At 46.6% G+C, this 14,534-nt stretch overlaps 1 protein-coding gene across 30 annotated transcripts in view; it reads left to right on the forward strand.

Annotated features, from left to right (window-relative positions):
* Positions 1 to 14,534, forward strand: part of rims2a (regulating synaptic membrane exocytosis 2a) — a 1,580,193-nt gene that overhangs the window by 846,744 nt on the left and 718,915 nt on the right. For 20 of the 30 annotated variants that reach the window (XM_072467178.1, XM_072467182.1, XM_072467181.1 and 17 more), the window contains 2 exons: positions 4,401 to 4,448; positions 10,233 to 10,363. In XM_072467178.1, the coding sequence (XP_072323279.1) occupies positions 4,401 to 4,448; positions 10,233 to 10,363 (179 nt within the window). The remainder of the gene's footprint in view (positions 1 to 4,400; positions 4,449 to 10,232; positions 10,364 to 14,534) is intronic. The other 10 variants (XM_072467183.1, XM_072467208.1, XM_072467192.1 and 7 more) reach the window with 1 other exon arrangement.

A 14,534-nucleotide genomic window follows, 5' to 3' on the forward strand; every position in this document is an offset into this window, starting at 1 on the left:
CAGGAGAATGGGGATGTGAAAATATCAGCCATGATTGAATGGCGGAGCAGACTCGATGGGCCTATGTCTTATGGTCTAACATTTGAGGGTCCCACTTGCCTCACTAGCTTGGACCCCCCCCCAATCAAACTAGTTGGGTCCACTTATGCACTTATGCCCAACAAATGGCTAGTATTCTGACCTCACTGGGTGTGCAAGTGCATTGAATTAAGGTATCCCTGCACTCACATCCTCCACTAATGACATTAGCTTTGCATGGATTTGTGTAAAAACCACTCCTTTGAAAAGCAAGCCAGAAAATCTTGGAAACTGCAGAGACTGTGTACCTGCAGCCCTGATGTTTTCGTTGGATTCTGTCCATTTATCAACTGTGTTAAAGTCCCCACCCATAATCAGTTTGCGCGAGTCAAAGTCGGGGATCTACCCTAGCAACCTCCTGATAAAATCCACATCGTCCCAATTAGGGGCATACACACTAACCAAGACTACTCTCACCCCTTCGAGCTTACCCCTAACCATAACAAATCTGCCGCCCTCATCCGCAACTGTACCCTCCGCCTCAAATTGAACCCTTTTATTAATCAGGATCGCAACCTCCCTAGTCTTCATGTCGAGCCCCGAATGAAAGCCCTGACTACCCCAGCCCTTTCTTAGCCTAACCTGGTCCGCCACTTTCAGGTGTGTCTCCTGCAACATGACTACGTTCGCCTTCAGAACCCGCAAATGCGCGAACTGGCCCGTTTAGCCCTCTAACATTCCACGTGATCAGCCTGGTTGGGAGGCACTTGCCCCCCCCCCCCCCCCGCCCCCCCCCCGTTGTCGATCATCCATCCCCTTTCCTTGGCCATCCCCTCCAGCCATGTGTCGCGCATCCTCTGGCCCGCCTCCTGGCCGGCTCCACCCATGACCTCCCCACTGTTGCCATGCCCAATTTCCATCCTCGTCCGCAGATCAACTCCCCCCCCCCCCCCCCCCCCCCCGGGCAACACCATCCTACCGCCTAACCCCTGCTCTAATCTAACTATATGAACACCCCCCACCTGGCTTCCGTTGACTAGCCCACCCAGCTAGTCTGGCGGCTCCCAGCTTCGGCGCCAGCGAGTCTCTCACCCATTGTTTCCTGGCTCCCCTCCCCCCCGGCCCATCCATACCACTTCCCCAAACCAGTCCTGCTTAAACAAATACTCTATACAAATCAGACACAACCCCAACAATAGTGCAATTTAAATCAAACAAATAGAGATAAGAAGTACCAGGCACTCTCAGCCCTTCCCCTCCACACACAGAAAAAGTTTGCAAAAAATTGCCCCGAAACCCCCATCATAACCACACCTTTTTAACTATTTTCTTTTTTATTTTCCCACTACCAAAACTCCAACCAAACAAGAAACCCAAAAAGGAAACGTTCAGGGAAACCACGAAAAATAACGAGAAAAACACATCGCAACCAAAATACATCCACCTAAAAAGGTTGAAAAAACGGAAAGAACGGACCCAAGCATGCAGGCATCTCTCACAGCGAGAGAGAAACAAAATAGACTTAAACGTTCTACCAGGAGTCCAAGAGTCCTCAGCTCAGGGCCAGCCCTTGCTTCTTAACAAAGTCCATCGCCTCCTCGGGTTCCTCGAAATAGTGGTGCTGACTCTCATATGTAACCCACAGTCACGCCGGAAAAAGCAGCTCGAATTTCACCTTGTTCTTATACAAAATCTCCTTCACTTGCCTGTAGCCTCCCCTCCTCCTGGCCACCTCAGTGCTCAGGTCTTGGGAAGCACGCAGAGTGCTTTTGTCCCAGGTACAGCTTTGTGTGCTCTTGGCCCATTGCAGAACCCGCTCCTTGTCCAGGTACCTGTGGAACTGGACCACCATCGCTCGTGCGGATCCCCTCATCGCAGCTGCCTCACCTGCACTCTGTGTGCCCTGTCCACCAATGGCGGGTGATGGAACACCTCGTTCCCCACCAGCTTCTGAAACAAACCCTCCACATACGCGGCAGCATCCAGCCCCTCAGCCCCCTCCGGGAATGCCAACGATTCTTACATTCTGCCGGCGAGATCTGTTGTCCAGGTCCTCCAGCCTTTCCAGGAGCATTTGTTGCTGATCCCTCAACCTCCGAATCTTCACGTCCGCCACCGTTTGAAAGTTGGCCTGCTCCTCCACCGTCTTCTCCAGCTCCTGGAGCTTCTAAGCCTCATTATCCAGCCTTTTTTCCAATCGGTCCATCAACTTCTGGAGCGGCTCCAAATTATCGCGCTTCAGAGCTAAAAAGCCCTCCTGCATGGCCTGTAGCTACTGCTCCATTGTAGGCTGGGCTGTCGGCGTCTTGCTCTGGACATTGGCCATTTGGTCTCTCTCACAGCCTCCACCGTGCCCTTGCTTGACCACTTCTTCTGCGGTTTACGGTCCCTCCAGCTTCTTAAGTCCATACAACTCTGTCTGGGTTCAGTGCCTGAGTACTATTGCTTTCCAGTTCCGTGCTCAAAAGCGCAAAAAAGTCAGGGGAAAAGGCCCAAAAGTCCGACCGAAACGGGAGCCACCAAATGTGTGACCTACTCCCTCATAGCCACCACCGGAAGTCATGTGCAACATTAATAAACCATAGATACAATCTTTTGGAAAAACTTGAGGCTTTGAGCCAGGAGACTCAAAGGGGTTTTGCAATGCAACTTCTGAAAAGCAGCCCTGCTGTAAACAATCACAAAGGGTGGTGACAATCTGTTAACTGAAGTGTTCTGTTTCTGACAGTGGGTCCAGTTTATTTCAAAAATACAAATTTCTTCAAAAGTAAACTTCTCTAATTTTTCAGAATGGAGAAATTAGGAGAAGCTGGGAGGGAAAAGAACAAATGACCCTTCAGATCGATATGTGACTCTTATCTAATAGCAACGTGATTGATTAATCCATGCTCAATTAAGGACAGACGTCAAAGAGCAGTTTAGCGAGTGAGAATCACACATCCCCACAACTGCAATTCTAATGCAACTCAGTATTGTGTAGCATTCAACATGAACCGCATCAATTTGCCGTATGTCAGTGACTGATTCAGCACGTATAGCGGGCAGCACTGGTCTGTACTAAGACACATGATCATTACTTAAATTTTTTACTTCATTTTTTAAAAAATCTGCTTTTTTAAAAATGTGCTTCTCTTCTTGAAGTATATCTGTTTCCGATGGAGGGCAGGCAACTACTGGACTGCAACCTAAAGTGAGATTGATGAGAGTGACAGAGTGCGATTTGACTACAATTATCTTTGGTTTTGTGGAACCAACTTTCCTCGCCTGAGGCAATACACACATCTGATTAGTTAGTGGGATCAGACATAGATGTGGCAGTGCACTATATCCCTCAGCCCCAGCGCTTAAGCTGCTTTTTTAAATGAGTGGACCGTCTCTGCAAATACAGGAGTCCATGGAGCTGAGTGAGGGAGAGAGGAAAATTTACAAGGGAATGCAACCAGTGACCTACTTTTGTAAACATTTCAAATAGGGCACTTGAGGTTGTTCGTACATACAGCTGAGTCAGGTATTTTCTGCCCAGTGCAGTAATTTATGGAGAAAATTGCTGAACAAGTAACAACTGATTAAGCTGGCACATGTTCCTAAATGTGCACTTGGGGATTCTGAAATCTCAGTTGTTTGTTGCTTTCCCTGCCTAGTTGATTTGCTAATATCCTGTGCTATAAAATCCAGAGTAGCATTCTGTCTCTTTGAATGTGCCTTCTTTCGCACAAATGTCATTGTCGTTGCTTGTTTCCTCTTTGTCTGTTTAATGTTCCAATCATCCTCTGAATTGTTATTGTAACTTCTTTTGTATCTAATTTACAGGACTTTTGCTGCTGATTTACTGTGTGCCAGAGGGAAATAAAATCAATAGAAGGAAATAAAAATAGATACTTTCATGAGGCTGAAATTTAGATTGAAAATGTTGAACTGTACCCTGAAAGGTGCTAATGGTGGGGGAGTGGAGGGGGGTGGGGGGTGGGGGGGGGGCGGGGGGGAACCAACACTCAAATGGTGTGTTATACATTGTAACATCCAACAATTTGTGATTTGTTTTGAGATAACAATGCAATTTCAAAATCTAGGAACGTCACCGAAATCTAGGCCTTCAGAATTGAATAGGCAATTAAAAAAATCAAGATGGATTCCTTAAGGGAGTTGGTTTATTGACCCCCCCTCAATGAAACCTGGTGCAAATATGAGAGTTCAAAACAGTCTGCATTTTTATAACTACGATCTCATCTTCATGTTTAACAATGAGGGGCATCGAGGGAGATACGGTAAAATACTTGTGTCCTGTTTTCATTTTAGAGCATTCGTTAAGTGTCTTGAGAGTGGATGTACCTTTTTTATTTTTATTTTATTTATTTTCTTTGTTGTTTAATTTTGCTTACCAGAGCCAAAGCCTTAGTAGAAGAACAGCGCCTTTTGTTCCTAGGGTTCAGGTAAAGGCACTGTATATCTGAAAATATTATCATTTGGAAAATGCAGAGAAGTAATTGATGGCAACAATTTTATTTCCTGTCTGCTCCCCCTCTTCTCTTTGTTGTACTTTTATAGCATATATGTACAGTTTATACCTCAGAACATCTCACTAGTATTAGTAAAGCTCTGCATGTCTCCAGGAACAATAATCATTCACATTGCCATTATACTGTTTTAAAGAACAGTGATCTGCATTTTCCAATTTACATTAGATCCTTCAATTGACCATTGGCAAACAAATGATACCTATGCAAACAGATCTTATACATGGTTGTGCTAAGGAATATTGTGGTTAGTGTGTGGTGGTCTCCCTTCTTCTTTGAAATCTTGTAATTAACCATTAATTACAGATTAAGGATTAATTCTTTTTCTAAATCTACCTGTTTATAGACTGCTTATAGCCATACAGATGGGAGGGTTGGAATAGTCTGAGTCACAGAACTCTACACAGCTCTCATCATTTGTGTATCGTAATCAGTCAGTAAGATGTATGATTTGAAATGTACATGAAAAGGCTTTTTCTTCTTCCATCTTCTGTGATGGAATTTCTTCCTTTTGTGCAGTGCTCCATTGAGCAAACTGAACACAGAATCCCTCCCCAACTCAGACCTACAAGCCCAAGAGGTGGACAGTCCTGGGACTCAAACTAGCTGTTGGCTTCTGGATTCCTTTCTGCCTTACATTAAATGTTCAGTTACAATTCTCCTATTTTATTTCAAAGTATCTGTATTTTAATTGTTCTTTAGGCCTTCCCTTCTAAGAGGTCTATCAGGTGGTTTACATGTTTATTTTCAGTGATTTTCCAACAAACTCCAATGTGCTTTGCAGTACACCATTCTGTATGTCTTCATAGAATTATAGAAAGGCTACAGCATAGAAGAAGGCCATTTTCACTGTCAAGCTTATGCTAAATATTTGTGAAAACAGTTTTGCTAGTCTCACTCGCTCACCCTTTCCCCATTGTCCTACAATTTTTGTCATGGGCGGCATAGTAGCAAGTGGTTAGCACTGCTGCCTCACAGCGCCAGGGAGCAGGGCTCACTTCCGGCCTCAGGTGACCATCTGTGTGGAGTCTGCACTTTCTCCCCGTGTCTGTGTGGGTTTCCTCCGATTTCCTCCCACAGTCCAAAGATGTGCAGGTTAGGTGGATTGGCCATGCTAAATTGCCCCATAGTGTCCAAAGGTTTAGGTGGGGTTACGCAGATAGGGTGGGGCATTGGTCTATATAGAGTGCCCTTTTTGGAGGGTTGGTGCAGACTAGATGGGCTGAATGGCTTCTTTCTGCACTGTAGGGATTTTATGATTCATTAGGTGCTTATCGAATTCTCTTTTGAAAGCCATGATTGAATCTGCATTCTCAGGCAGTACGTTCCAGATGCTAACCGCTTGCTGCAAAAAAATGTTTTCTACATATCACCTTTGATTCTTTTATCAATCACCTTAAATCTGTATTTGCTGTTTCTGAACCCTTTTACTAATGGGAACAGTTTCTCCCTATCTACACTGTCCATGCTCCTCTGAGTTTGAGCATCTCTACCAAATCTCCTGACAAACTTCCATTCTCAAAGGAGAACAATCCCAGCTTCTTCAATCTATCGATGTAGCTGAAGTCTCTCACCCCTGGCACTATTCGAGTAAATCTTTTCTGAAACCTCTCTGAAGCCTTCACTTACTTCCTGAAGTGTGCTGCCCAGAATTGCACACAATACTCTGGGTCATCTGAAATGTGCACTGTATTGAAAAATAATCAAAATGATGCTTGCTGTTCCGGTTGTCTTCTGAAGTGGTTGAAGACACTCCTCCTTTATAGCAATCCTGTTATAGTGTCAACAGTTAAACATTTATCCAGATAGACAAATATGTTCAGCAGTGAAACATCACCAATTAAACATGTATTCTGATAAAACCAGCCTGGATATTACTTTCTTATCTGTGTTATTGGCATGGCCTGATCTCTATCTGCCCTGGCTTATGGATACCGCCCACCATTATTTTGTGTCTTGTTCTTGGTTGTGCACAGCACAGCCATCCATAATGGCAACATTTTTGCTGCAAATATTTTTCTGACTTGAAATGTGTAAAAGGGCTTGCTTATGGCAAAGAATCTGCCAATTGAAAGGTGGAAAATATTTATTCAATGTTAACTGATCAGTGAGTTTATTTTCACCAGCAAAGGAAAAATAGCAGTTTGGGAAGAAGTGGGGTTGATCACTGCAAAACCAGAGTAAATCTGCTTCCAACTGCACAGAGAGAAATCTCACCTATAGATAATAAACATGTAAATGAATAAAGACCAAAATCATTGATTGTGAAATAGTTTCTGAATGAGGAGTAGCTGGGGTAAGGTTTGTAATTAGGTACAATTTGTTTGCTAGCGTATTAGAGCTTAAGTTTAGATACCATTTCTACCTTCCCATAGAACATTAGAGTGTAAATTTATTTTATTAAACCTTCATTTGCAATTTGACAGAATGCTTCTTTGCTTTGCTGCATGTTTGAGGAATTCTGTGTTCATTCTATTATCAGCTATATCTGTAGCTTACATCATTGTTCAAACAAGTTTTCTTTGATGTTGAAACTCGAAATTCTCAAGAACGAATATATAAATCTTAATGATGAATTGAAAGAGGGGAGACTTACTGAGATAGAAGGGCAGCATAGTGGCACAGTGATCAGCACTGCTGCCTCACATCTCCAGGGACCCGGGTTCAATTCCAGCCTTGCGTGACTGCTGTGTGGAGTTTGGACTTTCTCCCATGTCTGCGCAGATTTCCTCCAGGTTAGGTGGGGTTACGGAGATAGGGCAGGTGAGTGGACCTAGGTAGGATGCTCTATCTGAGGGTCAGGCAGACTCAATGGACCGAGTGGCGGCCTCCTGAACTGTAGGAATTCTATGGTCCTATGGTTGAATATGAGAGACATCCCAGATGGAAGGAGTGAGTGAGTGAAGCAGGCATAAATGGAAAGAGTCAATGAGTGAGACACTCGGAAATGGAAAGTGTGAGTGGCTGAAGAGGTCTGGAATGAAAAAGGGATGAGTTGAGCTGCTTTTGGGTTCTGCCAGACAGATGGCTAGATTTCACAATCTTCTATGCAGAAACGGAAGGAATTTTATTGCCTCATTCGCATCGAGTCATCAAGTTCGGGGGCACCAACCAGGCCTCCCGCTGCAATTTACTGGATTGAACCTACCAGTTTCAAGTCACACGAGTCAGCAGGAGGACAGGTACAGTGGGAAGAGAGTCCTGATTGAAGGAGAAAGTCCTGATTTCAGAAGAAGGGGAGCGACAGCTGCTCAGATTATTTCAGTAGTACTGGAAGAGCACGCCTGCTCCTTCTGGGCAGCACGGTAGCACAGTGGTTAGCACTGTGGCTTCACAGAGCCAGGGTTCCAGGTTCGATTCCCTGCTGGGTCACTGTCTGTGCGGAGTCTACACGTTCTCCCCGTGTGTGCGTGGGTTTCCTCCGGGTGCTCCGGTTTCCTCCCACAGTCCAAAGACATGCAGGTTAGGTGAATTGGCCATGCTAAATTGCCCTTTGTGTCCAAAAAGGTTAGGAGGGGTTATTGGGTTACAGGGTTAGGGTGGAAGTGAGGGCTTAAGTGGGGCAGTGCAGACTTGATGGGCCAAATGGCCTCCTTCTGCACTGTATGACATTTCTTTGGGATTAGCCTCTTTTTTTCTCAATCACCCATAAAGATGATTGAACATCTGTAACACACTTTAACCATTTCCAACGTACGTTCTGAGCTAGATCAAGTGCTGAATATTACTGACAGACGGAGATGGGGCTTAAGATTGAGCGTAATACCATAGGCGATGTTCCCAGTGCCTACCCACCCATCCCGTCACAATTTGATGCACAGCGAGGGAGACTTTAGGTAGTCCACGTGACTTGGGCTAATTGAAGCCCTTAAGTGGGCAATTAATCACCGCTTAAGGCTCCCCCCCCCCCCCCCCCCCCAAACCAATCATCACCACTACCAACCTGCCACAATATTTGCTGCGGTGGGCAGAACAAAGTTTGAAGCCTGGCAGGTCTCACTCCTTGGGCTATTGGCAGGAAATGAGGGTACTTGCTTTATGGTCCTCCTGGCCCATATCAGAGGCTCCCTCCCATGTTTCCCCTCCTCCACCTCAGCCTGTGAACCCACACCTACCTCTCACCCCTCTTCAGGACCCCCTGACTTATCCCTGCTGAGCAGCCCCCCCCTCCCCCCAACTCACCACATCCCCAAATCCGGTTCCAGTGATGATTACTGTCAGGTCCAGGTGGCGCTGTGCAGAGATACATCTGATAAGCCAGCGATATCGCCAGATGGGGGCGGTAGTCTCACCGTGAGCCAACGTATGCCTCGCTGAGCATTAAGCGTCTGTGGGGTTATCCACCAAGGAAGGGGGCAGGTTTTCAGTTGACTTATTCACTCTGAATGGGTGGGTGGAAACCCAGGAAAGTCCTGCCCAATTTTTACCTCTAAATCTGAGAATGATAGATTTTTTTATAATCAAAGGTAAAGATGGTTAAGGGGTGTTTGGTTGCAGATGAACCGTGTCTTATTGAATATAGAACAGGTTTGAAGGGCAAGATGGCCAACTCTTCCTATGTTTGTATAACAAATGGCAATTGGGGTGATTGGACCCTAATTTGGATGTTGAGTGAGAAGAGTGGGAGACACCTTTGAAAATAGAGATTAATAGGACAGTAAAGCCCTTTTTGAGGCTCTTATCGCCCCATTAACAGCAGGGTAAAATAAGTTAAAATAAAGTCCATTGGGTGAAACAGCCTGGAATGGAAAGAATGAGTGAGTGAGTGGAAAGGTAGGAGAGAACACAAGGAAGGAACAGATAAAGGAACTAAGTGACTGAAAAAAAGGGTACTGTACTTAGAATAATGATGAAGAGTGGGAGACCTATTGGACTTGAGAAAATAAGCAAGAGAGCAGGAGTAAGTGAAAGTTAATAAAGTCGAGCTGAAATACAGAAAATGAATAAAATAAAGAAAATGAACAAATAAAGAAAATGAGCAGTGACAACAGAGCAAGCACAAGGAATGCAAATGCTACTTGTTGGTGAGGCACAAGAGAGAGCACTTAAAAAATAGAAATAACAGTGGCAGGAAAGAGAAAACCTGGAAAAGAAACCAAAAACAAGCAAGTGAGAGCCAGAAAGAACACAATGGAGTGAGGGAGAAATAGTTTCTGCCGTGCTGGAAACTGCAGTAAACTACAGATTAATCTCTGGCCTCCTGTTGTTTTTAGTTCTTGAAACAATGAAAAGGTGTAAATGTCATTGCCTGATTTGTGTTTTTTTTAATGTCTGTTACTTTTGATAACTAATGGAGGTGTGCTATAATAAGTGTGATATACTGACTATGTTTATTGTTACCTTTTAGACCTGGTCTCTTATCAAAATCAGTGAAACTATCAATGGTCACCCTGTTAACTACTGGAAAAAGAAATGCATTTTGCACAATCAAAGGTTTCAGTGTAGTTTTGCCACATACTTTATTAATAGATTTTTGAATGATCACCTAGAAGAATTCAAAGGATTTTACTTGAAGCACACTTAGATTCATTCAGCCCATTATTTACATGGCAAAATGCCGCCAAATTTACTGTTCCCTCTACATCTGTGTTTGCACTCTCATCGAGATAATGTAAATCGTGCTTAGGGGTTCCCTATGCAATTCTCTCCAATGCGTAACAACAAGAGCGGTGATTATATAATGGTATGTTCTCCCAACAGATAAAACTCTGGTACGACAAAGTTGGCCACCAGCTTATTGTTACAATACTTGGGGCGAAAGATCTTCCTTTCAGGGAAGAAGGAAGGCCAAGGAACCCCTATGTGAAAATTTACTTTCTTCCTGACCGAAGGTAGGGTTCTTTAACTGCATTTCCACTTGGAAAGTTTTCATATAAAATATTTTTTTTTTGCTTTTCGAGAATGTTACCTCATCTGTCTGATTAATCTCATGTTTTGTTCTTGCCTATCTGAATGGGGCTATTCAAAATTCCTTTTCCTGTTGGGTAGGCAGCTGGCCTGCCACATTCTGACTGAACTTGGTTATGGGAATGGTCTCAGGTGATTTACCCTCTTGCTTAATTATGGTTGCTGCTCTTTGCTAATTTATCTGAGATGAACAGGTGGGGAAATGCAGATATAAACATGCTGCTACAGAACATTTACATGACTACACTGCCTATTAGGTCAATGATTTAACTTCTCTGAATTTTTCACTAATTGTTATTGCAACCTGATAGTTCCTACTGCATATAGAGCAAGGCAAATTCTGCAGCAGCTTATAGAACCTAATTGGCAGAAATGTCGCCCAGTGTTTTACAAATTTGAAGTGCCATCATGAAACAAATTTATATGCTAAAGGAACAGAAATGCTGGGCGGAATTCCGACCCACCCCACGCCGGGTGGGAGAATCACCCGGGCGACGCGCAAGTCCCGCCACGCCGTCCGGATGCCCGCACGCGATTCTCCCACCCACCCCAAACCGGCGCGGCGCGAATCACGACTGGCTGCTGGGAGAATCGCCGCTTGCCGTTGGTAATGGGCGAGCGTGGATTTTCCAGTCCGAATGGGCCGAGCGGCCTGCCCAACATGACACGTTCCCGCCGGCGCCATCCACACCTGGTCACTGCCGGCGGGAACAGCGCGGGAACGCTGGGGGGGGGGGGCGGCCTGTGGGGGGGGTGAGGGAGGTTCCTGCACCGGGGGGGGGGGGGGGGGGGGGGGGCGGCGGCTCAAAAGGGGTCTGGCCTGCAATCTGTGCCCACCGATCGACGGGCCGGCCTCTCTGAAGGAGGACCTCCTTTCCTCCGCTGCCCCGCAAGATTGATCCGCCACCTTCTTGCAGGGCGGCCGCAGGGAGGACGGCAACCGCGCATGCGCGGGTGACGTCATTTACGCGGCGGCGGTCGCGTCATTTACGCAGCGCCGCTTTTACGCGGCGCCAAGGCCCGGCGCGCGTAAATGGCGCGGCGCCGCTCCTAGCCCCCCGGGGTGGGAGAATAGGGGACTGGGAACGGCCTCCGATGCCGGAGTGAAACACTCCGGTTTTCACTCCGGCGCCAGGACTTAGTCTCCCGATGGGAGAATTGCGCCCGCTAACTTTACCTGTTGCTGAAAGTACTTTCCAAAGGAAAAAGCCAGACCCTGGGTCCTTTTTGATAATTAATTGCAAATGCCAAAGAAAATTAAATTGTACTGTAAATGTGCAGCACTGTGGCGCAGTGGTTAGCACTGCTGCCTCAAGGCACCGAGGACCCAGGTTCAGTCCTGGCCCTGGGTCACCGACGGTGTGGAGTTTGCACATTCTCCCTATGTTTGCGTGGGTTTCGCCCCCACAACCCAAAGATGTGCAAAGGAGGTGGATTAGCCATGCTAAATTGTCCCTTAATTAGAAAAAATGAATTGGGTATTCTAAATTTCTAGAAAAAAAAAATTGTACTGTAAATAAGTGAAAAGTCATTTCTTCTAAATATGCTCCAGTTTAATGTACAAAGCCATGAGGTGTAATTTTCTCTTATTGAATTGTGGATAATGAGGAGAAGGTTCCATCCAAACTGTGGAAGTTGATCAATAACAACGGCTGGGATTTTGCATCCCCAATCACCACGGGTACAAACGGTGACATGGGCACAAAATCACACCCAGAAAAGTCGGGAGCCTCATTTAAATAAGTTCGAATTTCGTTACAAGGACTTACGCACCTCACTTCCGGTGACGGTGGACGGGAGGCAGCCGCACATTGGAGGGCTCCCATTTGGGAACGGCATTTTTGGGGTTAAACGCCCGGTCCCAGGAGGCGGCAAAAGCAGGGAGAAGGCACAGTGAAGGGAGATGTCAAAAATAAGCTAGAAAATGGCCGTGAAAATAGCGGCTGAAAGTCCGTCGGGGAGTGGAAAGATCACCGTGGGGACGGCCAGAAAAGTGGAGGCTGGGGCACCAGGAGAGGCCGCATTGCCCACGGCTGAAGAAATGACTACGGTGATGGCCGTGGAAATCGAAAGGCAGTTCACAAAACACATGGAGGCGATGAGGAAGGAGATGGGGGTGGTATTGAAAGTGCTGGTGAAGGAGGCGATTGCCCCGGTGAGGGCAGCGGTATTGAGCGCAGTGGCGGAGGTGCGGGAGCAAGGTGAGGCGCTGAAGGAAGTGGAAGAGACATTATTGCAGCACAGTGATCAACTTACCTCGATGGGGAAGGCGATGCGGAAGGTGATAGAGATCAACAAGGGTCTGCGAGCCAAAATGGACGACTTGCAAAACTGATCCAGGTGACAGAATCTGAGGATTGTGGTGCTGCCCGAAGGAGTGGAAGGCTCGAGGCCGACTGAGTATTTTGGTACGATGTTGGCGAAGCTATTGGGGGAGGGGGATGATCCCTCCCGATATGAACTGGATCAGGCTCATCGGTCGTGGAGGCCTATACCAAAGGCGAGTGAGCCGCCAAGAGTAGTAACTGTGTGTTTCAGTAGGTATAGAGTGAAGGAGAAGGTCCTATGCTGGGCAAAGCACAAGCGGGTGGTGCAGTGGGCTGGAACTGGTATACGCATATATCAGGACTTTACGGTGGAACTAGCGAGGAGGCGGGCTGCCTTCAGCCGGTTGAAGAAGGCACTGTACATCAGCAAGGTGCAGTGCGGCATAGTATAGCCAGCTAAGCTGTAGGTGACCTACAAATCCAAGGACTTTTGTTTTGGGACGGCAGAAGCAGCGGAGGAGTTTCCGAACGCAGAAGGACTGTGGCTGAATTGAGAAATGGTCATGTACCGATGTAGCCTCATGTAACTGTATTTTTTCACTGCGTGCTGGTGTATGTGCTAATCGAGCCAACGTTGTATATATTTGGACAAGGGAAGAGATGGGACTTTCACTTGCAATGATGGTTCTTTGGGGCTTGGCTGTGTATGAGGGCTTTGTGTGCTAAAGGGGATTTCTTGGTTTTCCTGGGACCAAGCAAGGGGGAAAGAGACCGGGGTGGGGGCATCCACGCTGGCCGGTTTAAACCGGCCAGTGAACGGGAGTGAGGTGGGGGGAGGGCCTGCGGCCATCGGAGCCTGGCAGAACAGGTTCCGAGGAGTCTAGCCGGGGTGGAAAGTTGGGGGGAAGGAACAGAGATTGGGGGAGGAGTTTTGTAGGAGGAAGTGGAGGGGAGGAGTCGGGGAGGGGGGGTTTACAATTCATCGGTGTCATTTACGGTACTCTTTCGGGGATTGGATGGCATTGAATGTTAGGGGGAAGGGGGGGACTCTATAGGTCAATGGTGGCCAAAGGTGATTCCTGATTCCTTTTTCTTTTTGTTTTTCCTTTGCTTTTCCCACCGTGGGAGGGTTTGTTTTATTTGATGCTTATATTGTCAGGTGGGCCGTTGTTTGGGGTGTGCGGAGGATGGGATCGTTGTTGTTGATAAGGGGATTGACTTTGTATTTGTTACCGTTAATTGATTGTTGGTGGGGTGTAAATTCTGAAGAAGATGTGAAAATGGAGAATAAAAATATTTTACAAAAAAAAATGGACTTCCCCACCTGATGATCCCGCCACAATTGGATCTCCCCCATCGCCGATGTGGTGTTCTGTCAGCAAGACTTACAGTAGGTTTATAAAAATAAGAACCAAAGAGAACCCACCAGGGGCATACAGGTAAATATAGCCGCAGTGGGTGAGAGACATGCCTGAGCAATACTCTGGTATTGATCCCGGCACTGCCCCTTGGCACCCTGACACTGCTCCTGGCACAGCAGTACCAGGACAATGCAAGGGAGGGTCCCTCTGGGGAGCGCCATTCGGGGGGGGAGGGGGGGGGGGGCAGTCCCCCTTGTGCATGTGTGGGGGAGGGGTGTCTCTGTGTACATGGTGAGAGGGTTCTTGTTTTTTAAAGGAGATCAGGCGCCCTTTAAGAAAGGTGTCCCGAACTCGGGATTCCCGATGTTTCTGGTTTTTTTCCAGCACTGCTCCGCCAACGTGACGACATGGGCCAAACATGCAGATTTTGTTTTTGTGCAAAGTGCTGCACGATATGGCGAGGAAAG

The sequence above is a fragment of the Scyliorhinus torazame genome, chromosome 11, assembly GCF_047496885.1.
Source record: "Scyliorhinus torazame isolate Kashiwa2021f chromosome 11, sScyTor2.1, whole genome shotgun sequence".
Taxonomy (NCBI): domain Eukaryota; kingdom Metazoa; phylum Chordata; class Chondrichthyes; order Carcharhiniformes; family Scyliorhinidae; genus Scyliorhinus; species Scyliorhinus torazame.